Source organism: Pistacia vera, unplaced genomic scaffold (assembly GCF_008641045.1).
Source record: "Pistacia vera cultivar Batoury unplaced genomic scaffold, PisVer_v2 Contig94, whole genome shotgun sequence".
In the NCBI taxonomy this organism is placed as follows: Eukaryota; Viridiplantae; Streptophyta; class Magnoliopsida; order Sapindales; family Anacardiaceae; genus Pistacia; species Pistacia vera.
In genome coordinates, this window is record NW_022196823.1 from 1,626,436 (window position 1) to 1,652,071 (window position 25,636).

General features: G+C 33.8%; 2 protein-coding genes across 2 annotated transcripts; both read left to right on the top strand.

The window, feature by feature from the left end:
- The first annotated feature begins 15,625 nt into the window (after positions 1 to 15,625).
- On the top strand, positions 15,626 to 15,988 carry LOC116120568 (protein NIM1-INTERACTING 2-like). Its single transcript, XM_031406515.1, has one exon. It carries the CDS (start codon positions 15,626 to 15,628, stop codon positions 15,986 to 15,988), a length of 363 nt encoding a protein of 120 aa, XP_031262375.1.
- Positions 15,989 to 17,669: 1,681 nt separating this feature from the next.
- Positions 17,670 to 18,032, top strand: LOC116120569 (protein NIM1-INTERACTING 2-like). Its single transcript, XM_031406516.1, has one exon. It carries the CDS (start codon positions 17,670 to 17,672, stop codon positions 18,030 to 18,032), a length of 363 nt encoding a protein of 120 aa, XP_031262376.1.
- Positions 18,033 to 25,636: the final 7,604 nt, after the last annotated feature.

Here is a 25,636-nt window from a genome sequence, read left to right on the forward strand (position 1 = left end):
CCTCTCTTCCATTTAGATGTTGATAATGCTTTTTTGCAAGGGGATCTTCAAGAAGAAATATACATGAATTTGCCGCAAGGTTTTTCCAATACACATGTTCAACCTTAAGTTTGTAAATTGCACAAGTCACTTTATGGCTTGAAACAAGCTTCTCGGGCATGGAACACCAAACTCACCACTGCTTTGTTAGCATGAGATTTTTAGCAATCCCCTTCTGATCATTTTTTTTTCTTTAAAAAGCATAATGGTCATATTGTTATTGTTCTTGTATATGTTGATGATTTGGTGATTACAGGGAGTGATGCTTCTATGATTCAAGCCACTAAAGATCTATTGCATTCAAATTTTAAACTCAAAGACTTGGGATCTCTTAGATGCTTTTTGGGTTTTGAAGTGGCTCGCTCTTCCAAAGGTATAACTCTCTGTCAAAGAAAGTTAGCCTTGGAATTGATAGCTAAATCTGGTCTAGCAGCTTCTAAGCCCACTTTGGTTCCACTTGACCCTCAATTGAAGCTTACAACTGTGGAGTATGATCAAGCCTTTCCTGGACAGTCTGATCCCATCTTAAATGATCCTTCAATCTATCAAAAGTTGATTAGCAAGCTGTTATATTTGTGCCTCACCAGACCTGATTTAAGTTTTGTAGTAAACTTGCTTAGTCAATTTATGCATCAGCCCAAACAATCCCATCTCAACATTGCCATGAAAGTTGTTAGATATGTGAAGGGCTCTCTTGGTTTAGGTTTATTGTTCCCAGCTGATGGTACATTGCAGCTGCAAGCTTTTTGTGACTCAGATTAGGCCTCTTGCCTCATGACTCGCAAGTTTGTAATTGGTTTTTGCATCTTTCTCGGCAACTCCTTGCTGTCCTGGAAATCCAAGAGACAAGTCACAATGTCTAGATCTTCATCCGAAGCTGAATATTGTGCTATGGCTTCCACAGTTTGTGAACTTGTTTGGGTGTCTCAACTGCTTACTGATCTTGGATTTCCCTGTAGCTTCCTATTCCCCTTGGCTGTGATAATCAATCACCCATTCATATTGCTTCCAATCCTATTTTTCATGAACGTACAAAACATATTGATATAGATTGTCACATTGTTCGTGCGAAGATTAAGGAAGGTTTAGTGCATCCAGTTCATGTGCCTACACAGGACCGGCCTACTGATTTGTTTACCAAGGTTGTTCCAACTGCTCTACTTTGCCATTTGCTGCCCAAGTTGGGGGTGCTAGATATTCATCACCCACCAACTTGAGGAGGGATCTTGGATTATTGTATTTGAGTTATTGTTCTTATGGTTGTGGTTAGTTAGCAAGTCAGTTAGTTTAACTATAGTTAGTTGGTTTAACTATGGTTTACTTAAAAGTGTTTATAAAAGAAGATACATCTTCTTCCTCCTCTGTAGCTTTACACCCAAAATAATAAAGTTGAAGGATATTCATTTTTCCTCTGAATTAAAACAATATTAATATAATATTATTTTTATTATTAATTTTTAAATAATTTTTTTAACCCCCAATATTTTAGATTTAGCTAAAACACCCCCGCTTATATAAAACTCTAATTTATGACAAAATCACCCCCATCCCCTACCACCACCGCAAACCACCGCTGGAAGTCGCCGAAGGTCACCGTGAGTAGCTCATCGTGACCACGAGGCTCCGATATGGCCGTTTCTAGCCATATTGATGGCCAAAAACAGTCATATCAGGCCAGAGTTAGCCGCTAATGGCTAGATCCATCGGGCTGGCTGAAAATGGCCATAATAGATCTTGCGAGATCTGGCCTGATATGGCCAGAAACGACCATACCGAAGCTTCCCGAAGCCTCCCAATGACTCTCGGTCATTTTTAAGGACTCCAATGACTTTCTGGCGGCGGTTCGTGGTGGTTGGCCCGCTGTCGGTAGTGGTAGTCTGTAATTTGTTTTAAATTTAAGGGCATTATTATACAAAATACTTAATTGAACAAGGGTAAAATTGAAATGATATATTAGTGTAAATTGATTTTAAAACAAGGGCATTATTGTCCAAAATTTTTATTAATAAGGGATAAATTGTAATAAAAATAGGTAATCTTACATTACTTAAAAAAATGAAGGTAATTAGATTATCTCCAATATTATCAACAGTAACAACTATTGGTAATGCAAGATTACCGGAATTTTATATTACTAGACAATCAAACATGATATTCAAGTAATATAAGATGACATAACTTCAGTAATCTTAGATTACCTCCAACCAAACGCCCACTTATGTTTATCGCTCTTATACTTTGATGTCTCAGCCATCTTCATTGATATTATGTTTATCCCTCCTATATTTTGAGAATGAGAGTGTATGTCAAACTTCAAAGTAATCTCAACTTAATCTAATTTTTTGTAATTTATGTCTCTATTATTCGGATAAATAAAATCAACCCAATGATTATGTCTGCCATAAGATTAATTGTAGTCTTATTAAAAGTATTATGTGGGTGGGTGGGGGGTATTTTTGTCAATTTCTAAACTTTTTTTGGGGGGTTTTTAGTTAAATTAATAAACCTATAATTGAATAAAATAGAATAAAATTTTCAGAATAGGAAAATAAATGTATATTTTGGGTTGGATAGTGCAAAAATATTAAAACAAACGCAAAATTTCCAAAGTTTGGCAATTAATGAAAAAGACTGTATTATATCATCTTAATAAAATATTATAGTGAGGGTGCGTTTGACTTATTATTTTTATCCATATTCCCAATCCTATTCTTCAAATGTTGTTTGGCACGTTATTCCCAAAATATTAGTCTATTTTTTTAATTATTTTTAGACCCTATAAGTTTATTAATTTTATTAAATACCCCCCAGAAAAAAGTTTAAAAACTAACAAAAACACCCCCACCCACCAATACTTGCCAGATTCTGGCAACCACCGCCGGTGGTAGCCAGAATCTATCACAACAGTCACACGACCACCGGAAGTGGCCGGTAATGGCCAAATCTGGTCGTCGCAAATCTTTGGCCGTCACTGACGGCCAAAGATGGCTTTTTTCGGCCATTGAAGGCCACATTCGGCCTTAGATATGGCCTTTTCTGGCCAGATCAGTAGTGGATATGACTGGAAAAGGTCATATCGATCGAATACCCGGTAGATCCGACCGGTATGAGTGGTTATCCAATTTTCTAGCCAGATTTCAGCGTTGATGGCCAGAATCTGGCACTACAGGTGGTAGAGGTGTTTTTGTCAGTTTATAATATTTTAATATATTGGGGTATTTATTAAATTAGCAAACCTTGGAGGTTTTTTCATAAATTTTTAAATTTTATCTCGTAACACTCTCTTATCCAATTATCTAATACTATTCCTAAAATTTTATTCAAAATAATAAAACAAACGACACGGTGTTAATATTATAAAAACAGACAAAGCTTGCGTTTCTGATGGGTTGAGCTGTATATATCAATATATCAATATCATATTGATTTTCTAACTGTGAAATCAAATTAATGCACTCTCACTATGTCAGGGCTAAATCAACGTAACTTTCATAGATGGGTCTATTTACTATTTAGTTCAATAAAATTAGGTATATCTGTTGGAAAATCGACTTGCATTGCATCCACTCAAATTTCTCCTTCATATTTCTATGAAAGCGACAAATGCGACAAAATACATTTAGAAGATGACTTATCCACACGTTTTCTAAGTAATGTTGACTATTCCTTTCAGAACTTTGATCCAATCAACTCTAATTTTGTGTTTTAAATATTTTAATTGAGGCCTCCATTCTAGATTAATATATATGTGTCAATAGTAGTATGATGTCTCAGCTCCCCCCCCTTTTTTTTTAATTAAATTTATGTTTAGAGTAAACAATTTTTTTTCAACTCAAATAATGGCTTAACGATACTTTTCACTCATAAACTTTTAAAATATCACTTTATTACTTAAACTTATACTCCCTCTATTTTTATATAAAAATCATTTTAAGGGTGTAGTATTTTTTCAAATTAAAAGTCGCTGCTTTCTTGTCTTGTCTCCCTTCTCACTTTTCATCATTGTACAGAGGTCGATAATTATCAGAAGAAATGGAACAGAGTAAAAAAAAAGAAAGAGACGAAGGAACAGACTAAAAGAAATGGAATAAGACAAATATAAATTATTTAAATATGCAGCGGGATAGTTTCCTACCTGCAAAATCAGGGGAAAAAGTTGGGTGGGAGAGACAATTTTTTTTTTTTAAATTAAAAACCGTGTACACCCTTAAAACGACTTTTATATAAAAACGGAGGGAGTATTTCATTTCCAATTTCAATATCATTGCGATCCCACACCATCACCATTATCTTCTCTGATCATCATTTATCAAAACCTCTCAAACCTTACTCCCATTGATCCCACCAATTGCCAACAATTGAGTGATTCGGGTTTGAGCAGCTGCTTCTCCCAAGTCAAATTTCGATCAATTCCAACCACCAAAATCCAACGTTACACTACCAAAAGACTCATTAACCTCCCCTCTTAAAAAACCACAATAGCCTAAACCGAATTTGTTCTCTGTTCATCGTCGGAATATATATTTGAATAGTAAAATGATATTTTAAAGTATGTAGGTAGGATAGTGTTATTAAACCATTATTTGAGTGGGAAAATTGGTTAACTCTTAGGGTGTGTTTGGTTTAGGGAATATTGGATTACTAGGAATGTTAGATTACTTTAATCTTATATTACCTTGAAGATTACTGGGAATNTTTATCGGTAACTGCAAAATCCAAAGCGTGAATGTGTCTGAAATTATATGCTCTCCCGAGTCGTGACGACCCTTCTTCATATAATATTATTGTCATTTTCTATCCCGTTAGACTAGTGCTACTGTTACGCTCCTTCCTTCTTTTCTTTTCATTCATTTTATCTCGACATGTTTCCGTTAAGACAAAATTATTAATGAAATAGCTTTGGATGCTTGCTTTTGGATCTCTCGTTCCTTCTTCTAAATTTAAATAAAAATGATGATAAGTAGTTTGATAAAGACTTTTTACTGTATTACTTAAGAGGTCTTAAATTCGATTATCTCATCGGTTGTTAATAGGGGATCCTGAATTCAATTCTCTTATCGTTTGCTGATAAGGATAATCACTAGAGTTTTTATTTGACTAATAATTTTAAAGACCCAAAGCATTAGTTTAGATGCGCATAAACTTGTAATCATAAAATAAAAAAATAATAATAATTTGTTTTCAAGAGGAGTAAATATTGATGAATAGAGAGGGTGGTTTTGTCGGCGGAGGTGAGATGGAAATTATGCATGGGCCAGATGCCAGTGGTGGTTTCAACTCTTTCGATTTAAACAAAAAAAAAGAAAAAAAAAAAGTAGAATCAAGTTAATGTTGTTAGCCGTTACCTATACATGCGAAAGTCATAAGGTGAATTTCAAGATAATTTTAATTTTAGTATTGTACACGAAGAATGTGCACAACAATCTTTTTGTTCCCTTTCTCTACGACAATGTGAAAGTAATACTGAAATATTAGTTGAGAGATGTTAGGAAGCCGTTTGAGCATGAAAATATGGTTCATGTCAATGTGCATATAGTTTTTGTCACAAATCAATAAATCATTAAACACGATCAATGCAATAAAATGGAGCCTGAGCAGTAATTGTCACAACTGAATTATTATTCATTCAAGTAAATATTAAACATGGTCAATTATAATGTTAAATCATATTAGTACTTAGAATGTATGAAAGAGGAAAAAACATAACTACATTTTTTCTTATCGTAATGTTATGCGGATAAAGTGGTACAAAAATGAGAAAGATTTCACTTGCTACATCAGATGTTGGTTAAGACTTTTCAACAAAACGTGGGGAAATGACTGGGGTACTTTAAAACAGCCTTATTGGACAATGAAATTCTTCGATATGTTGAACATGATTTTTTTTTTTTTTTTTTTTAAATAATGACTTGGTCTCTGTAGCTTAATTACGCTTGGATTATTGTATTTGAGTTATTGTTCTTACGGTTGTGGTTAGTTAGGTTGTCAGTTAGTTTAAATGTAGTTAGTTGGTTTAACTATGGTTTACTTAAAAGTGTATATAAAAGAATATTGTATCTTCTTCCTCCTTTGTAGCTTTACAGCCGAAATAATAAAGTTGAAAGATATTCATCTTTTTCTTTGAATTAAAACATGGTATCAAAGCAGGCTTCTAAAACGCTGAATCGATTTTAAAGAGAACCAGCCCAAATCCGAAGTGATGCTCTTCTCAATCTTGATTTCTTTCTTCTTCAATTTTTTCCTTCAGATCGTCAATTTCGCCCAATTTTAGCATAGATACAAATTTAGATATAAGATGTCGAATATCACTGATTGTGGATCTCCTCTCTACGTTCATCCATCAGACACTCCTAGTTCAATCTTGGTCTCGGAACAGCTCACTGGTACAGAGAATTATGGCATATGGAGTCGTGCCATGACAGTTTCTTTGAGAGCCAAAAATAAGCTAGGGTTTGCAGATGGATCTTGTGAGAAGTCCGAATTTGATCAATCGTTGCATGCTAACTCCTTAGTTCTTGCATGGATTTTTAATACAGTGTCGAAGGAGATTTTCAATAGTATCGTCTATTCAACCAGCGCTCATCAAGTTTGGCAGGACTTGCAAGAGCAATACAACAAGATAAATGGAACAAGAGTGTTTGGGATTCACAGGGAGATAGCTAATCTGGTGCAAGGAACAAACTCAGTGGCTGCTTATTATAACAAACTCAAGACTCTGTGGGATGAATTGAGTTCACTGGTAAGTTTACCACCGCCAAATAGTGACTCGACCAAAGCTTATTTAGCTCACCTAAATCAGCAGAAACTACTGCAATTTCTGATCGGACTAAATGATTCTTATGGAATGGTTTGAAGTCAAATATTGTTAATGGTGCCTCTACCATCTATGAATCAAGCTTACTCTATAGTAAGCCAGGATGAGAGTCAAAAGGTGTTAACAGGACACAATCAGGCTACTGAAGTTACCACGACATTATATTCACAAGGCAACCAAAGAAATTCAGGCCAAAATTCGAAATATAAAAGAAAAAAACCTTACATTGAATGTGATTACTGCCATGCACCTGGACACAAGAGAGATACCGACTACAAACTTCATGGATACCTAGCTGATTTTCAATTTACCAAGGGGAAATTTGGAATGAAAGCTAAAGCCAACCAAGCTCAACCAAGTCTGGAGCAAGGATCACAGTCGCAATTGTTGAATACTGAAGTTGCTACTGATGGTGCTAAAGGAGGAGCTAACCTGGGAAATGTACTGACTCCAGAACAGTATGCTCAACTGCTACAATTGCTGGGAAAGGAGAATCTAACAACACCATCAGCCAATTTGGCAGGTAAGACCATCTCATTATGTTCAAGTCTTGATAATGTGAATGATTGGATATTAGATTCAGGGGCCACAGACCATATGACCCATGACTTCCGCAATTTTGAATCTACCATAGCTAGTCAATCGTCCATGAATAGCTTCGTAGGTCTCCTAAATGGCAGTAAAACTTCAATTAGGAATACTAGATCAGTTCGATTACAAGAAGACTTACTGCTTGAGAAAGTCTTATATTTACCTGATTTCAAATACAATCTGCTGTTAGTATCTAAATTGACATCTTCAAGTCATTGCTCCATCACTTTTTATCCAGATTTTTGCATTCCAGGACCTTTGGAATGGCAAACTGAGGGGGATTGGTAAGCTATGCCAAGGGTTGTATCATTTCATCCCTATCTCCAAAATAAAAGATTGTTTACATGATTTTGCTCTAGCTTTAAGAAAAGCATTAGGCATATGCAAATTTGATTGTAATAAGGAGATATTTTGTAATTCTACAAATTATGTTGATGCTCATATTGGTTCATCAATAAAAAGGTCTTTGAATATTAAAGATATTGTACTTTGGCATAGACGATTGGGGCATGCTCCATTACCCACTTTGCAAACTATAAATCCTGGAATTTCAGTTCAAGAAAAGTTTCATTGTGAAGTTTGTCCCCTGGCCAAACAAACCCGATTACCTTTTAGTCTAAGTGAGACAACTACATCAAACGTGTTTGATTTATTGCATCTAGATGTTTGGGGACCCTACAAGGTATCAACACAAGGTAATGCAAGGTATTTCCTTACTGTGGTAGATGATCATACTAGAACTACATGGCTGTTTCTTATGCAGTTTAAAGCTGATGTGTATCAAACATTGAAGAATTTTCTGATCATGGTAAAGAATCAGTACAATAGAACCCCCAAGTCTATTAGAACAGACAATGAAACAGAATTATTTAATCAAAATTGCCAAGAATTGTTGTCTAGCTTAGGAATTATACATCAGAGTACTTGTGTCTACACTCCACAGCAAAATGGAGTAGTAGAGCACAAGCATAGGCACATCCTCAACATTGCTAGAGCATTCAAGTTTCAGTCCCAAATTCCAGAATTTTTGTGGGGTTATGCAGTAAAAGTAGCAGTTTATGTTATCAATAGATTGCCTACCAAGGTTTTGAATGGTCTTTCACCTTTTAAGAAGTTCTATGGCCATCAACCTAAGCTAGATCATTTGAGAGTTTTTGGTTGCTTAGCGTATGCTACAAATCTAACTTTTCAAGGTAAATTTGCACCAAGGTTCATCCCATGTGTTTTCCTTGGTTATTCAGCCTATAAGAAAGGATATATCCTATATGATTTGCAATCCAAAACAGTAAGTGTTAGCCAGGATGTTGTCTTCCATGAACAAATTTTTCCCTTCCTTATGCATCAGTCCAGTAAACCACTATTTCCTCTTGAGAATTTTATGGAAGAAGAGCTAGTTTATCCATCCTCTGATTTGGATACTTATCATGAGACAGAACCTGCTGTATCTAACCCTGTAGCCCCTGTTTTACCTTCAGCTGTACCTACTGTCTCTTCCCCTTTACACAACCAACTTTGCAAATCAAGTAGAACCTCTAAGCCACCTATTTGGACAACTGATTTTGTGTGTCCCACTCTGCCACAATCCAATTTGATCCCTAATGTCAAATACCCTATTCACAATTACATAACCTACAATCATCTTTCCCCAACCTACCAAAGATGTTTGTCTAGTATATCTACACTTACTGAACCAAATTCTTTCACCCAAGCATCCAAAGATCCCAATTGGGTTGCACCCATGCACAAAAAATTCAAGCCTTGGAAAGAAATGGGACATGGTCTTTGGCTTCTCTACCACTAGGTAAGGTTCCAATAGGGTGTAAGTGGGTATATAAACTCAAGTATAGAGCTAATGGGACTCTAGACAGATATAAGGCCAGATTGGTGGCCAAAGGATTTACATAAAGGGCAGGAATTGATTATGAGGAGACTTTTTCTCCTGTGGTGAAAATGGTGACAGTGAGATTAGTCTTGGCTATTGCCTCATTAAGAGCTTGGCCTCTCTTCCATTTAGATGTTGATAATGCTTTTTTGTAAGGGGATCTTCAAGAAGAAATATACATGAATTTGTTGCAAGGTTTTTCCAATACACATGCTCAACCTTTAGTTTGTAAATTGCACAAGTTACTTTATGGCTTGAAACAAGCTTCTCGGGCATATAACACCAAACTCACTACTGCCTTATTAGCAGGAGATTTTCAGCAGTCCCCTTCCGATCATTCTTTTTTCTTTAAAAACCATAATGGTCATATTGTTATTCTTCTTGTATATGTTGATGATTTGGTGATTACAGGCAGTGATGCTTCTATGATTCAAGCCACTAAAGATCAATTGCATTCAAATTTTAAACTCAAAGACTTGGGATCTCTTAGATATTTTTTGGGTTTTGAAGTGGCTCGCTCTTCCAAAGGTATAACTCTCTGTCAAAGAAAGTATGCCTTGGAATTGATAGCTGAATCTGGTCTAGCAGATTCTAAGCCCACTTTGGTTCCACTTGACCCTCAATTGAAGCTTACAACTATGGAGTATGATCAAGCCTTTCCTAGACAGTATGATCCCATCTTAAGTGATCCTTCAGTCTATCAAAAGTTGATTGGCAAGCTGTTATATTTGTGCCTCACCAGACCTGATTTAAGTTTTGCAATAAACTTGCTCAGTCAATTTATGCATCAGCCCAAACAATCTCATCTCAACACTGCCATGAAAGTTGTTAGATATGTGAAGGGCTCTCCTGGTTTAGGTTTATTGTTCCCAGCTGATGGTACATTGCAGTTGCAAGCTTTTTGTGACTCGGATTGGGCCTCCTGCCTCATGACTCGCAAGTTCGTAACTAGGTTCTACATCTTTCTCGGCAACTCCTTACTGTCCTAGAAATCCAAGAGACAAGTCACAGTATCTAGATCCTCATCCGAAGCTGAATATCGTGCTATGGCTTCCACAGTTTGTGAACTTGTTTGGGTGTCTCAACTGCTTACAGATCTTGGATTTCCCCTTAAGCTTCATATTCCCCTTGGTTGTGATAATCAATCAGCCATTCATATTAATTGCTTCCAATCCTATTTCTCATCAACATACAAAACATATTGATATAGATTGTCAAATTGTTCGTGCGCAAATTAAGGAAGGTTTAGTGCATCTAGTTCATGTGCCTACACAGGACCAGCCTGCTGATTTGTTTACCAAGGCTGTTCCAACTGCTCTACATCGCCATGTGCTGCCTAAGTTGGGGGTGTTGGATATTCATCACCCACCAACTTGAGGGGGGGTCTTGGATTATTGTATTTGAGTTATTGTTCTTACGGTTGTGGTTAGTTAGCAGTTAGTTTATTTAACTGTAGTTAGTTGGTTTAACTATGGTTTACTTAAAAGTGTATATAAAAGAATATTGTATCTTCTTCCTCCTCTGTAGCTTTACAGCCGAAATAATAAAGTTGAAAGATATCCATCTTTTTCTCTGTATTAAAACAATTATACGTACCTCAACTAATCCTCTGGAACCCTAGAACTACCAGTTGGGTATGAACTCCAATAGCCACCTCTATTAGCAATTATGATGACTCAAATTAGGGAGACTATGTTAGATAGTCCTCTTGCTTTTTTATCCTCAAAGGGAACTCGAACTTGGGAGACCATGTTTGATCATCCTCTTGCTTTTTTACCCTCAAAGAAACTCGAACTCAGGAGACCATGTTAGATCCTCTTTTGTTATTTTACCACCAAACTACCCAATGGTAGTTGATATGTTAAAACATTATCGGGTATTTCAATAAGAACATGTATGTTATAAGTACAATATAATGTTTCAAATTATTTTTAGATATAAGTAGAATTATATGACAACTGGAAAGAATTGTAGGTGAGTGGTCTTAGGTTTATGCATGAAAAATACTATATAACGATCATATAATTTTTGTATCATTGAGTTACTTATTGAACACGATCAATTCAATAAAATGAAGCATAAACATAACTCCCTTTCCCTTCATGTGCGTTAATCTTTTTTATTGATAATTTATTTTAGAATTATTTGAAAATTCAAATATATAGAAATAATTTATTTCAATGTTATAATTTGGGCAAGGCCATCATAATCACAACTAATGAAAACAAAACAGATGTTTAAAGCTTAGACAGGCACCATCCATTAATCAACATTTGTTTATATGATTTATTTGAGTTCTTCCAATGTTTGACTGCCTCTATATATGTATTAATCATCCTTTTTAATCGATAAAAGAATTTGCTTGCGGAGTAAAATAGTAATACCTATCTATAGGCAGAATTTAGAACCTAATCTGTTGGGCTTTACAGAGTTTATTTTATATTAAGAGTCATTAAACCATCCGATGCGCTTGACAGGGGCGGATCCTGGGTTTACCTTCAAATTAAAAAAAAAAAACCAATTTTTTCTATGGAAAAGTCTTCCCTAGAATCTCTTCTTATCCTTCAGAATTCTATACGTCTTTGTTAATTTGACATTTATGTCCTTCCCCTTTCCCCTAATTTAGTCCATATAAATTATTACACAAATCACTATTAACTGTGATTTTTTTAATTCTATGACTTGACCTCACTATTATTTCATATGTACTTACCATTCTGTCTTTCATCCCTCTACCTAAGTAATTACTTAACAACATCAATTCCTTCTACTAATGAAAGATTTCATAATGTAATTTACACTCTTTTCTAATAGAAATAAAGATTAATAATTTATATAATTATGAACTAATGATCGACTTAGTAATTATCATTATATTTCCTTGATTTTGATAAACTTCGGATGATTATATTATATTCTTTTCACAAATCTATCCTCCAACTAATGACAATGACTTGACATAATTAAAAAAATAATTAGATTATAATTTAATTTCAATCATTCTTTGACAATGACAATCTAATGGTAAGAGCAAATATAATTGTTTACTAGTTATTTTTTTAAAGAACTTAACCATATAAAACATTATTTTAAAAGTGCATATAACTCAACTCATTTTTTTATTCCGCCCTTGCTTCTTCCCTTCAAATTTCATCACAAATTTCCATAAGACATCAATAACATCAATGGATAAGAGAAGAGTTTGAATTGAAAGCAAATTAAGTCAAGTTTTAGGGTTTTTTGCTCTCTTTACATTAAAAACGTTTTTTCAAGTAAAAATTTTTTTATGTTTCTTTGAGAATTAGATATTATTTTTAACACATTTATTATCAAAATTCGGTGACTTTTTAAAAAATTTTACTAATTGATTGACAAACAATAATAGAGCTGTAAAGACCCCTCTCGGCAAAAATTTCAGGTCTGCCACTGGCCGTAGCATCTGTATATAATCCTCGTGATCACATCACAATGTGTTCATATACGCGTACAAAGTACAAACTATTAGTTTAAAGCTAATTAATTAGTTGACTTCGATTCAGAATTCACAGGTTATTTCGGATTCTAAATTAAAATAGTGAGGAATTGTAAAATATAAAATAACATACGCAAGATCTTATTTAAGCTGATATTATCACCTTCCCGATGTTTTGCCTTGAAGTTAAAACATATTCCTGAAAAAGTGGAGATTGAAAGATTCCAGGGTTAATGAAGCATGCATGGCCTGCACGTGGAGACAAAATCATCTTTGGATTATCCTATTCCTAGGCCATTGCAATCTAATCGGAATATGTTTCTTATATTATATGATTTTTAAACTGTCATTAATTATTATTGCATTTATATGCAATCAATTAAACGTATTCCGGAAGGAATCCGGTCATGCATTAATTTTTATTGTTTTATTAGGTAGGGTGTTATTAATGTGTGTTTTAAACATATTTAAATTAACATTAATTCATCAAAAAGACAAAAACTATATGTCTTTACCACATGTTAACAACTCCTCTATAGGATATAATTAATTGTCTTTTGAAACTTAGGCGTGGCTAGGGCTGTGCAAAACCGGGTACCGTTCTAAATTTGGCCAAAAATTGGGTACTCAAAAATTTGGGTACCTTCAAAAATATATCCGTTAATCGAATCGATTTTAAACTATCCGGTTTTGTGGATACCCAAAAATTCGGATAAAAAACCGGGTATTCGATTTTGGTATCCGAATTTTTTATATTGTTTGGTTACAAATTTTTTAAAAAGATTTCAAATATTAATTAACCAAAAAGAAAAAGGTTTAACATTAAGAATAGATTGAAATTTTAACAATTTAATTAAGCTCCAAAAGAGCTAATGAGAGAATCTCAAAAAGCTGTAAATTAATTTATTTAAAATCCTACAAGCCTTCTTAAAATACAACCAAATAATTCAATGGTGTTTAATGTTTATGACTTTAAATAAGCTTTTCTTACTAATAAATAAACTCTTAGATAAGTTGTTTCATTGTCAANCCTACCCTCGCTCTATCCCCGGGATTGGCATTAAAACGCCCCCCGCCCCTATCCCTGAAAAAACTAGGCCTTTCACGCCCCATATGGGGCGGGGCGGGACGGGTCCCCAGAATTCCAAAGAACATTGTCATGCTTATTGAAACTCTTCACATAATTTGTAACAACCGCAACGTAAATGATTACATCTCATTTTCAGACGAAGTTTTAAAAATAATAAAGGAATCTCTTTTAGAGCAACACACCCAAAAATAATCATATTGGAAAGTAATTCATAATAATAAAAAACTTAAACATAGGTTAATTTTGTTTATTTAGAGTTGTTTGTGTTTAAATATGGTATTTAAAAGTTATTTTTATTAAACTGTTTTATATCAAGTCGCCAGTCACCAGGTTATTATTTATTTATTTCGAATAGCATTGTAGGAAAGGATAAGAAAAGAGTAACTATAACTTCGATCTCTTGTATTTGATTGTGTCACTGTTAACCGTCAAATAAAAGTGAAAATAATAATTATTTAAGAAATAAGTTAAATGCAGTATAAAATTTATAAAAATTAGTCATATCCTTATTGAGCAAGGTATGCAATAATTGATATAAATCTGAGGTAAGCTCATACGTCAAACTGTTGCCAGTTAACAAGGCTAAACTGACAAAATGCGCAGAGAATGGACCACAGTTTGGTCCAATCTTTGGCCCAATAATCTATTGAAATGGATTCATCGCACTAAAGTAGGCCTCAAATGTTAGACACCAGTCAAGTCTGTTTCAGACATCCCAAGACCACGTTGGGTCCATGCTACATTTTCTTGTTTCATTCACTTCATCTTGTCTCACTCAAAACAATCATCAATTAAGTCACGCTTATAATAACGGAATCGGTCCCCTTCCTAGACTTGGTGATCTGGATGGTCCTAAGCCAAATCTCGATTCTGAGGCAACAAATAGCTTGGTCCAAATAAAACATAATTCCAAATTTATGGTTTGGTCTGAAAATTTGGCATATAACTGAGCTTTCTATCTGATATAGCAAGCCTCACTAGCTGCTGTAGGCGTTAACCCCTCTTGTCCACAACAAACAAAGACTACGCTTTCGTAATTTAATTACAATACTGTTCTAATTTAGCCTCTCTCAACATCATCCTTATTAGAGTTTTAATTTATTATTTTAATCGAAGATAATAATTTGAAGTAAATGGTCAACATTAAGTTATGTTGCTCCAAACAAGTAATCTGGATATTATTCCTGGATTTGAACTGTTATATTAGAATGCATCTGGTGCTTACTATATTACTGTAGTTGTATCCTACAATTACCCATCAAAAAAGATAAGCAATGGCATATATTCAAAATGTATGGCTATAATTTGCAGATCTGAGTATCCTCTTTTACTGTTTAGTTTTTGAAACTTCTGCAGCAGATTCTCCACTCTTCAGTCTTCATCCCAACCTAAAACCTAACTCTTGACTTTAATCACCTCCACCTCCACTCCCCACGTCCCACATGCTGCCCCGCAACGCATCCTCCATAGCATCACCAGATTGAGTTAATCATCTACCAATGAACAAACGACACCTTGCCAAAAAAAGAACCTTCTATTTTAAACTACATTGTGCACGTTTTGCTTGATGATACGTAATGGCAATGCGTTGTCATGCACAGGCTCTTTATAACTGATAATTGACATAACGACTCATCACTACCACGAATATCAACTTCCGAGTTCCGCCTCTCTCTTCACAGATAGAATACAAGAGACTTACAAAAATACACCTCAGATTGTACACAACTATCGAAGATGTCTGAAGGTAAAAGAACGGAGCCAGAGAAGAGGAAACTGGGGCAAAACGACGACGGCGAATCCGGGTCACAAAAAAAGGCGCGAGAAGTTAACGGAGAAGGGACGACTGTGACGGAGGAGGAGGTCGACGAGTTCTTTGCGATACTCAGAAGAATACATGTGGCGGTTAATTACTTCAAGAAGGATAACGGCGTCGGTGAAGGAAGTAATTTAACGAGCAGAGCGGCGTTGGAGTGGGAAATCAGAAACTCAGAAAATAACAATGTTACAGAGGAGATGACAACAGTGACGAACGACGCACAGAAAAATATGGGCTTGGATTTGAATGCTGATCCGGCTATGGATCCAGACCCGTTTTAAATGGCCTTTTGGGCTTTATGTCTGTGGAAGTACTGTACCGGATAATTTTAGTATTTTTCAATGAAATTTTAAAATTTTGTTTTTGTATATTATGTAGTAATTTGAATGAGATTTCCCATTGCCATTTATCAGTAGTATAAACGATAAAATCTATGGTTTATTTAGTATGTACATCATTATTGGACCTGACAAGACCAAATACGATTTTTGACAGATACAAGTAGTAATAAAGTTTTTGAAATAAAAATTTTACCATGAATTAATTAATATTCTGAATAACATAATGGTCCATGACCATGACCATGACCAATAGCATCCAATACTTTGTAAAAAGCTAAAGTAAAAATTAATTCTCTCCTTTTTTCGGTAGTGCGATTGCAGAAGCATCTTGAGACTCTTTTACAAAATGAACCCCTTTGCGGAACAATCAAACTCAGTTTAGCTAAAGTAAATTATATAAAAATGACTAGCATATTTTTTAAAATTATAAGAATCTAATAATATATCAGCTGCATAATTATTTCATTATCTTACCAATTTTTCTTCCTCGGCATGGGTATTTATAATTCAACAATTAACATGTTTTTTTCTTTATGTCGTTACTAAGGTACTGCTATCTTTTGGAGAATCATCAATTAAATTTATCAAATAATATATTCTAGTAATCCAAATTTAAAATATGAAAACTATTATTTATTTACTGAGATAGGAACAGGATATTATAAATTAAATTTTACATTTTTTGAGAGACATTTATCTTTGTAAATCTAATGGTATTAAAAAATACTAGGCACTCATTAAATATGTAATTTCATATTTATATTTAATAAAAATTAATTGTAATTGTAATCATATTATCAAGTCATTCCAATTATTGGTCATAATGAGCCCCATTCGAATTACACTTGATAAATTATGATTGATTGATTGTAAACTGTCACGTTGAAATTGTGAGAGAAAATTTGTAAAAAGAGATTATGACGTAACATTATTCTATTATTATTTATTAGATTATTTTATTTCGAAAATTTCCAAAACAAATAAATACAGATTTCATACAAACTTGAAACTTCCCATCTAATTTATATCCACTATTTGTATAGTCCAATTAATTTTTAAAAAAAAAAAAATGTTGTTCTGTGAAGTTTATCCATGCTTAAAATAGTTAAATTTCAATTATAAATTGTCTTTTCATGTTATGGATAAAAAATTATATTTTTTGATAAAATTAATTTTTTTTTATTGTTTTATAATAAAGTGCTTATGGTGTGAAAAGCTCTTCAATTATATAAAAAATATTTTGTATAACTTATGAAAACCATGTGATATGAATGATTATACAAAATAACAAGTTCAATAATAATAGTAATTGCTTCGAGATTTTAAAAAATAGAATAAAAAGAGCGGGCGCCGTTTGAATAGTACTGTAGACCGGCAACTGGAAACAAAGTGGCTGCAACACGTTTTAAATCGTCATGTTAACGTTGTTCATATGACGTAATGCCTTTGCATCACCGACCCATCACTACCGTCCATTTTACTTTTGATTGGAATTTTCAAACACCGGCTCTCATATAATAAGAGATGCAGACACCTTCCATAACAAACCCCCACACACACACTAAAGAAAAAAAAAACTTATTGTTTCTCTCCTACGGCGACGCTTTTCGACAAACGGAAAATGAACGTAGAAAAAAGGAAACGGGGCGATAACGGAGAACAGGACGGGAAGTCGAACAGAAGAAAGGGAAACGATGTTAACGGAGGACCGACGGTGAAAGATGATGAGGTAGACGAGTTTTTCGCGATACTCAAGAGGATACAAGTGGCGGTTAAGTATTTCGAAAAGAGTAACGGCGGGAGGCGTAAGTTGACGGAGAAAGGATGGCGACCACGCTTCGAAGCCGAAGATTTCGACGGGGATAACGGTGTTAATAACAATGATAATGATGAGAATAATGGAGGCAAAACAGAGGAAGCTGCAGAAGAAATTTCGGGTTTCGATCTGAACTCGGATCCTGCATCCACAACTGACAAACACTAACCTCTAATTAAACGTTTCTAAATTGTATTATTATTAACGTTGATCATCTTCAATGACAATACAACCTTTTTTTTTTTTTTTTTTTTTGGCTTTATGTAGAGCATCTAATTAAAGACAGAAAGATGAAAAGAGATGAACTTTTCTCTGTAGATGGAATAAGTTGGTTCTTTTCTTTTTTTCTTTAACTTTATTATTATTTTATTTTCTGTAATCTACACAATAAACATGGTTAAAACCAGCTCTGAATCTAGGAATTTCACACGATGGGGAAAAAAAAAAAAAAAAAAAAATTAAAACCACTCATATTCATACAATTTTAATTTTTTCATTATGATGACTTTTAACAAAAATTTAGAAAATACAAATAAATATATTTAAAAAACACAATTTTTTTTTGTAAAAATCAAACAAATTTTTTACGATTGTTCTTAACGAATTTTTATATTTTAAAAACGGTAGATAATCGTCTCATCGTCAATTGTATCAAATACATCTTTCTCAATATAGATGATCAAGCAATCATTCATTCATTGATGTTGGATAATCGTCTCATCGTCAATTGTATCAAATACATCTTTCTCAATATAGATGACCAAACAATTATTCATTTATTGATTTTCCATTCGATTGCGTAACTGACTTTTTACAAAATTCATTGCAGAAAAAACTTTTTTAATGATCGCAGTCACAACTAGTAAAACCAATGCAAGTTTCACAAGCTTATACATCAATGAATACAAAATGTCTTTTTTAAATCGAACTAAATTCTTAGCCAAATCACAAATCCTTCAACTACGCAAATTCTCACAAGACGCATGTCAATAACATGAGCTCCAGCTGATTCTCAGTATCATTAACTCAAGTGCAAAAAATCATATGGATAAAACTAGGCAAAACAGATCAACTTATGCTTGTCAAAAGCGAAAATGAATTCCTTAGATATAAACATATCATACAAGAAGCAACTTAGTACTAACCTTATGAAACGGGTGTAAATTCTTGAATACAAAATGTCTTTTTTAACCGAACTAAATTCTTAGCCAAATCACAAATTCCTTCTAACTAAGCAATTTATCACAATAACGCATGTCAATAACATAAGCTCCATCTATTTTCAAGTATCATTAACTCAAGTGCAAAAAAATCATATGGATAAAACTAGGCAAAACAGATCAACTTATGCTTGTCAAAGCAGAAATGAATTACTTAGATCTAAACATATCATACAAAGAAGCAACTCAGTACTAACCTTATTGAAACGAGTGTTAAATTCTTGAAGTTGCATATCTATCACTGTATAAAACAATTAACTCGATAGTCATGCAAATTTGTCATGTCTCAACTCTTTGTTGTGGCCGCCTTCGAATTACAAACATATCATCCATATCAAAATGGCAATATCATTTTTGACAAATGAAGAAACTTCACTCCACAAGATTCTCATCCTTCATCTCTCAACAATTGTAACCATTGTTTTGAGACTTTGACTAGGGCTATAACATTTACAATGTTTTGATATTTTCTCTGCAATGCTTGTGATAACTCATTAGTAATTGCTAATATCTCTTCATCATTGCAAGCTAAATGCAAAATCAAAGGAAGGTTAAATCTAATAGATGTAGGGGTGAAATTGAATAAGTTGAGTATCTGGTAAATCGAACTCAACTCGATCACTATAGTACCGAGTTCGAATTTGAGTCTGATCGACTTGAAAATCAGTTCGAACTTGAACTCAATATTTGAAATTGAAAATCGAGTTTGAATTCGAGTTGTATATTTGAGTTTTTAATAATTGGTTTGAGTTCAAACTCAATTTCAAGCTCATCTAATAGAGATGGATTTGCAATTTTATAACTTTTAAATGACTATGACCTCTATTACTTTAAAACTGTTAACTTAACCATCGAGCTTTAAAATACTTGCGAACAATCAAGTCGAGTTCTACTCGAACTCAAACTCGACTCTACTAATGCCGAGTCGAGTTCGAGCCAACATCGAGTAGAGTTTGAGTGGCTCGCAAGCGGCTCGACTCTGATTTTCACCCTTAAATAGATTACATGCTCACCTATTTGTTCAAGATTTAAACCCTCTTCTTCAATAACCTCAAACACATCCACCCATAGAGGAGAACAAAATGATTAAGTTGATCAGCTTTCTATTGTAAAATGCCTGATTTTTCCCCTCAGTTATGTGCAAACCTAACAACTCTTATTCCTTTTATCTTCACTCCTAATAAAATTTTTAAAAACTAACAATCCTCTTGCATAAAATAAAAATTACAAAGAATATGTAATAATATATTAGAATTAAAAACGGGTTTTACAAAAACAAAATCCAAACTTCCTTAAGGGCTGGCTGTTCGTTCTCAAAATCTAAAGATTTATAGGGCAAAATTTAAATAAATATAAATATAAAATCTGAAGGTGCGTTGGGTTCATTATTCTGATACTTTTTAAAATAGATTTTGAAAAAAAAAGTAAGTTTGATGGTTATTACAAGGTAGGATTTGAAAATTAACAAAAAAACCCCCTTAGGTTTGTCAATTTACTAAATACCCCTGTAATAAACATTGAAATTAACAAAAAATATCCCTACCCACCCCATTAAATACCGACATCGGCCACCATCTCGGGGGTGGCCGTAGTCGATATCGACGCACTCTGGTTGAATATGGCCGTCGTGCGCCAATATAGCCTTTTCCAACCAAATCCACCGTAGACCTGGCCAGAAAAAGCCAGATCTGATCGCGTTTGGTGGTTAACGACAACCAACGATATGACTGTCATTGATGACTAGCTACGGCCAAAGATATGGTTATCAACGGCCAGATCTACAATGATCTGGCCGAAAAAGGCTAGATTGGTGCACTACCGGCCAGATCCCGCCGTAGTGCACCATTATACCAGATTCTGACCACCTTCCGACGGTGGTGGCTGGAATTTGGCGAATGTGAGTGGTGGGGTGTTTTTGTCAATTTCTAAACTTTTTTTTTTTTTTGGTGTTTAGTTAAATTAACAAACCGGTCAGCTCCAGCCGTAGTGCACCTTATACCAGATTCTGATCACCTTCGGACGATGATGGTTGGAATCTGGCAAATGTGAGTGGGTGGAGTGTTTTTTGTCATTTCTAAACTTTTTTTTTTTTGTGTGTAGTTAAATTAACAAACCTATGAGGTTAAAATAATTGAATATATAATAGTTTTTTCATAATAGGAAAACAATATGTATTTTAGGATCCTGAATTTTTTTTAAAAACTTTAGTTGGGGTGTGATCCCCACTCGTCATTCATTAATACATCCCAGAAAAAACTAGAACGTTTCTCATTAGCAAGGATTATTTATTTGGTTAATCTCATTGATATTTATTATCATCCTCTGCATAACAATCCACGCAGAGAATTGCACTTAGTACAATGCAAAAGGTCTTGTTTATATTATTATTGTGTGTGTCATGGTCATAAATTTCAGAAAAGAAAGGTGGGTCAATGAATTAGGTCTGTTCGTCTAGTCTTCGAACTACATTTTTTTTTATATTAAATGTTGCATCACTAACTCGTGTAAGTAACAGTAGGTGTAAGCGTTAACTTTAAAATATTGCAATTCATTTTATTTTAAGATTATAAATTCCACGCATGGATTTAAATGTTGACTTAAATTAATAAATTGGGACCTTTAACTCATGGCATGGGGCAAGAGTTGAGAATTAACAACATTCTTAACATAAATCCTCAAAAGCCTCCCATGTAGTTTCTCGTTTCCTGAAATCCCCCCCTTTACACACCGTTTCATGATACTGTACCGTCAGAAGCTCATGTCCGCATTTTCTATTATTTTATATTTAAGCAATTGGAGACAAAGTAAGGAATTTAACCATTATCTCTGATTTAGGGATTTAATCATCAAATCCCCAAATCTACCGAAACCCCCCAGGGTCCTTACCAAATTTCTTTCCAGATTTCTATACAGCTTCATTGTTCTGGTAACTACATAATTTATCCTCTTATGTGATTTAAATATAATTCTGTCTAACCATGGCTGGAGCTTCATGAGAGAAAGGACATGTTTCAGCAATTATAATATTGTTATTCCAAAATTATGCAGGGTGAACCACCACCCCTTGTGGCCTGATGGAGTAAGGATGGATTGAGGAGTTAAAAGACTAAGAGTTGTACAGGGGCAAGGGTGGCCACCAATTACCATTCCCAAAAAAGTTATGCAGGGTGTGGGTGGGCCTAGTTGGCAAGCTGTTAGGACAGTGGGTACAAGCATCAGAAGCGTACCAAGGTTGTCCCATGTACAACACTGGTAATGAAATTTTTTATGTAATCATAAAACATATTGTGTATTACAATCTTAGAACAGCAAACCTTTCAATTTATTAATATCAGTTATTATTGATTTCATTGGTCAGGATGATACTCGTATAAATGTCGTTGCAGATCAATCCATACCCCGTTAAGGCAGGTATAAGTCGTTGAAGAGGGGATCAAATAAGGTATGTATAAGAGCTGAGTTTTGTCATGGGCATCCTTTATGCTTCTTTATTTCAGATCCTAACAAAAATCATTGCAGGTCCTCAAAGGAAAAAACCAAATGCAGATGAGAATATTCAAGTAAGGGTGATCCAGACTGCTAGCAATGGGAAGGTATTCGATTGCTTCCTTATTTCTGATTTACTTCAATCTGACTTGGTTTTTACAGTAATATGGGTATTTGTCATTTGTTTAAAACCAGGGAAATTCCAAGATGCTGAGAAGTTCGAAGTATTGTTGATGCAGAAGCTACGCAAGGGAAGAAGACAGTTTAGGTAAGTTCTTAGGCTTTATAGAAGTACAACTGAATGGATTGTCATTGGACCTCAATATTACCATTGCATAATATTGTTATTAATCTATCATTTATTGTCGCGCCATGATCATGGTTCCTTTTTGAGAATAGTATGACAAATTCAAGTGGTCCAAATAAGGATAGAGGCGTCAACTAAGACAAAAATAATACCCTTTATAAAAGGGAGTTGAAATTGAAGGTTGTGGTCCAATCCAATTACTACAATAAAATACTCCATTTCATGCACATAGTAAGCGAAAGGATAGGAAGCGAAAAGTCTAATCTTTGGACCAGACTGAAAAGCTAGCCATTTGTTTTGTGGAAAACTCAAAATCGATGAGACTCTTTCTTCTAACTTTCGGCATTTCCTTAGCGGCATGCGTCTCAGCCTATATTTTCGTTATCTAACCTTTATCATCCTATTTTTTTCAGGAATTCCAAGTGCTTAACCTGATTCGCAATACTCTTCCCTTCCACAAATCTTTCTTCATTCTGCAGTGTATTAGATAGCTATTCAATTAAATTCCGAGACAAATTGATGCCATCCCAATTAACCCGCGAATATATATGTATATAAACATATAACATTTCCAACAAATCTAGTATTTGGCACTCAGAATACATTCATTTAACACTGACTTGATTTATGGTTTGCACTTACTGAAATATGTAACAACGTCTGTATATACTCTACTTTGCAGATGGCGAAAGCCCATAAACTTCAAATGCTGAATATGCGTGGCAACAGTGTGCAGTATAGATAGAATAGTAATGGGTTAAAGAGCCCAATAAAAAAGTAGGTATTTAAGAAAGAATTTGGAATTCAAGCCCAACACTATGCTTTTAACACAAAACCAAAAAGAAAAAGAGCATCTCTATTCTCCAGAGTAAAGTTTGATTAATGTTTAAATATAAAAGATTATTCATTAACCTGAGATGCACTGTCAAGCCAAAATATCAGTTTTTGGCCTGTTCAATACAGGTCCTATTCTTATAATTTTTAAAATCCTTACCAATGGGAGTTTTCTTTCTTAACATGTATCTGAAAGGTACAAAATAAAAAATAAAATCGAAATATGTCAACTCAGGGTCCTGGATGATAGTTGAAATACCCACAAGTTGGTTCGGAGACCCTTGATCACAGAAAGAGGAAGAGAGAGAGAGAGAGAAGAGTGTATTTGTTTCAACATGCACTCTTATTTTCAATTCCATAAAAATGTAGTTTGTGATAAGATAAACATGAAACTAAAATCAGTTGTGTAATCAAAATCACCTGATTAGGTCTTCAATTAGTGTGTTTCTGGACAACAAATCAAGTAATCAACAGTTCTTCCAAGGCGGCTACTTTGAAATTTAAGGAGAATTATGCCCGTTAATTTTATATACAAAAATTGTTTTTATACGGTGCATATTACAGTTATTATTAGATACTGATTTAACTAATCCCTTCAAATTGACATGCTATCTTGTGGGTCATTAACTGTCTGTAATATTTCTACAAAAAAAGCACAAGGTCGAATCGCATCATGTCAGATGGAAATCTTGCATATATGCAAGTTGTTGTCGCTCATAAAGTAAAGATAAATTCATGGTCTCAGAATTTTGCGTGATATTATGGCAATATTTATATGATGGCAATTAAGATAAATCTGTTCGACAATTATCTCGATATTATTAGATTTATACGATTTTTAAGATGTTGGAACGTTAATACAGAGACACACAAATTATTTATAACAGTGGAAACAAATAATCGATAATCTAATAATTAAATAAAAATGTTTAATTTTTTTTACTTACAATGGCCTTACTCTTAATTAAAAACAACACGAAATCAATTATAGAGATGACCTTTTGGTCACAAAAGAAGGAACAAATATGTTGATTTAATATTTCGTAAGTGAGAAGGAAAATCATTTGAAGTTTTTATGTTTTGTGAATATAGAGACTGAAAAAGTATCTACTATACTTGATTAAAATTTTCAAACTAGTAAGTGAAATCTAATAATATTTGGTTATTAATTTATAAATAATTCTCTCAAACATAATCTAAAACTCTAATAAAAGGAATCTAAATTATTAACACCATTAACTACACCATATAATTGCTAATATAAATTTGCAGCGGCCAGTGAATTGATCTTGTTGTTAAATCATCTTTATTAAAAAAATAGGAATTGTAAGCTGGGATAGTTAGGTCCCTTCGCTTAATCATACTTCTAATTTTATTTTATTCTTCGAATGAAACTTTTTCGTATACAAGAATATTATTATATTAAATCCAAAATAATGATATATATAATGTATTTGCTTAATCCAAAAGAAGAAAAATTCAAAAGTTACATCTGAAACTACCCGTGATTAATTTCATCTACGTAAAGTCCAAACCAACCTCCTTTGCTGGTTTCGTAAATATGATTCAATTCAATAAAAAAAATAAAATAAATAAAGATTGATGATTGAAACTATGAAGATTCTTATTCGTCCTATACCATACCTCAATAGACAACAATAGATTGAGAGTGGGAATCAATTGATTAATTACTGAAGGCTTATAAGTTGTAACATCCCAAACGAAACTTTATTTGAATTGGATAGATTAACCGATCCACCATTATCCTGTTTTATCTATCAACGATCTGATTGCCCATCGATTTAAAATCTTTGTCTTCTTCGATCGAGAAATCCCACTACTAAATTACAAAAACATTATTTTTTTTTAGTCAAATTATGAGATCTGTATATGATAAGACAAGAAATGATGTAAATTAATTAAAG

Excerpts from the sequence above, each read along its gene's own strand:
- LOC116120568 (XM_031406515.1), top strand. The coding sequence starts at position 15,626 with ATGTCTGAAGGTAAAAGAACGGAGCCAGAGAAGAGGAAACTGGGGCAA.
- LOC116120569 (XM_031406516.1), top strand. The coding sequence starts at position 17,670 with ATGAACGTAGAAAAAAGGAAACGGGGCGATAACGGAGAACAGGACGGG.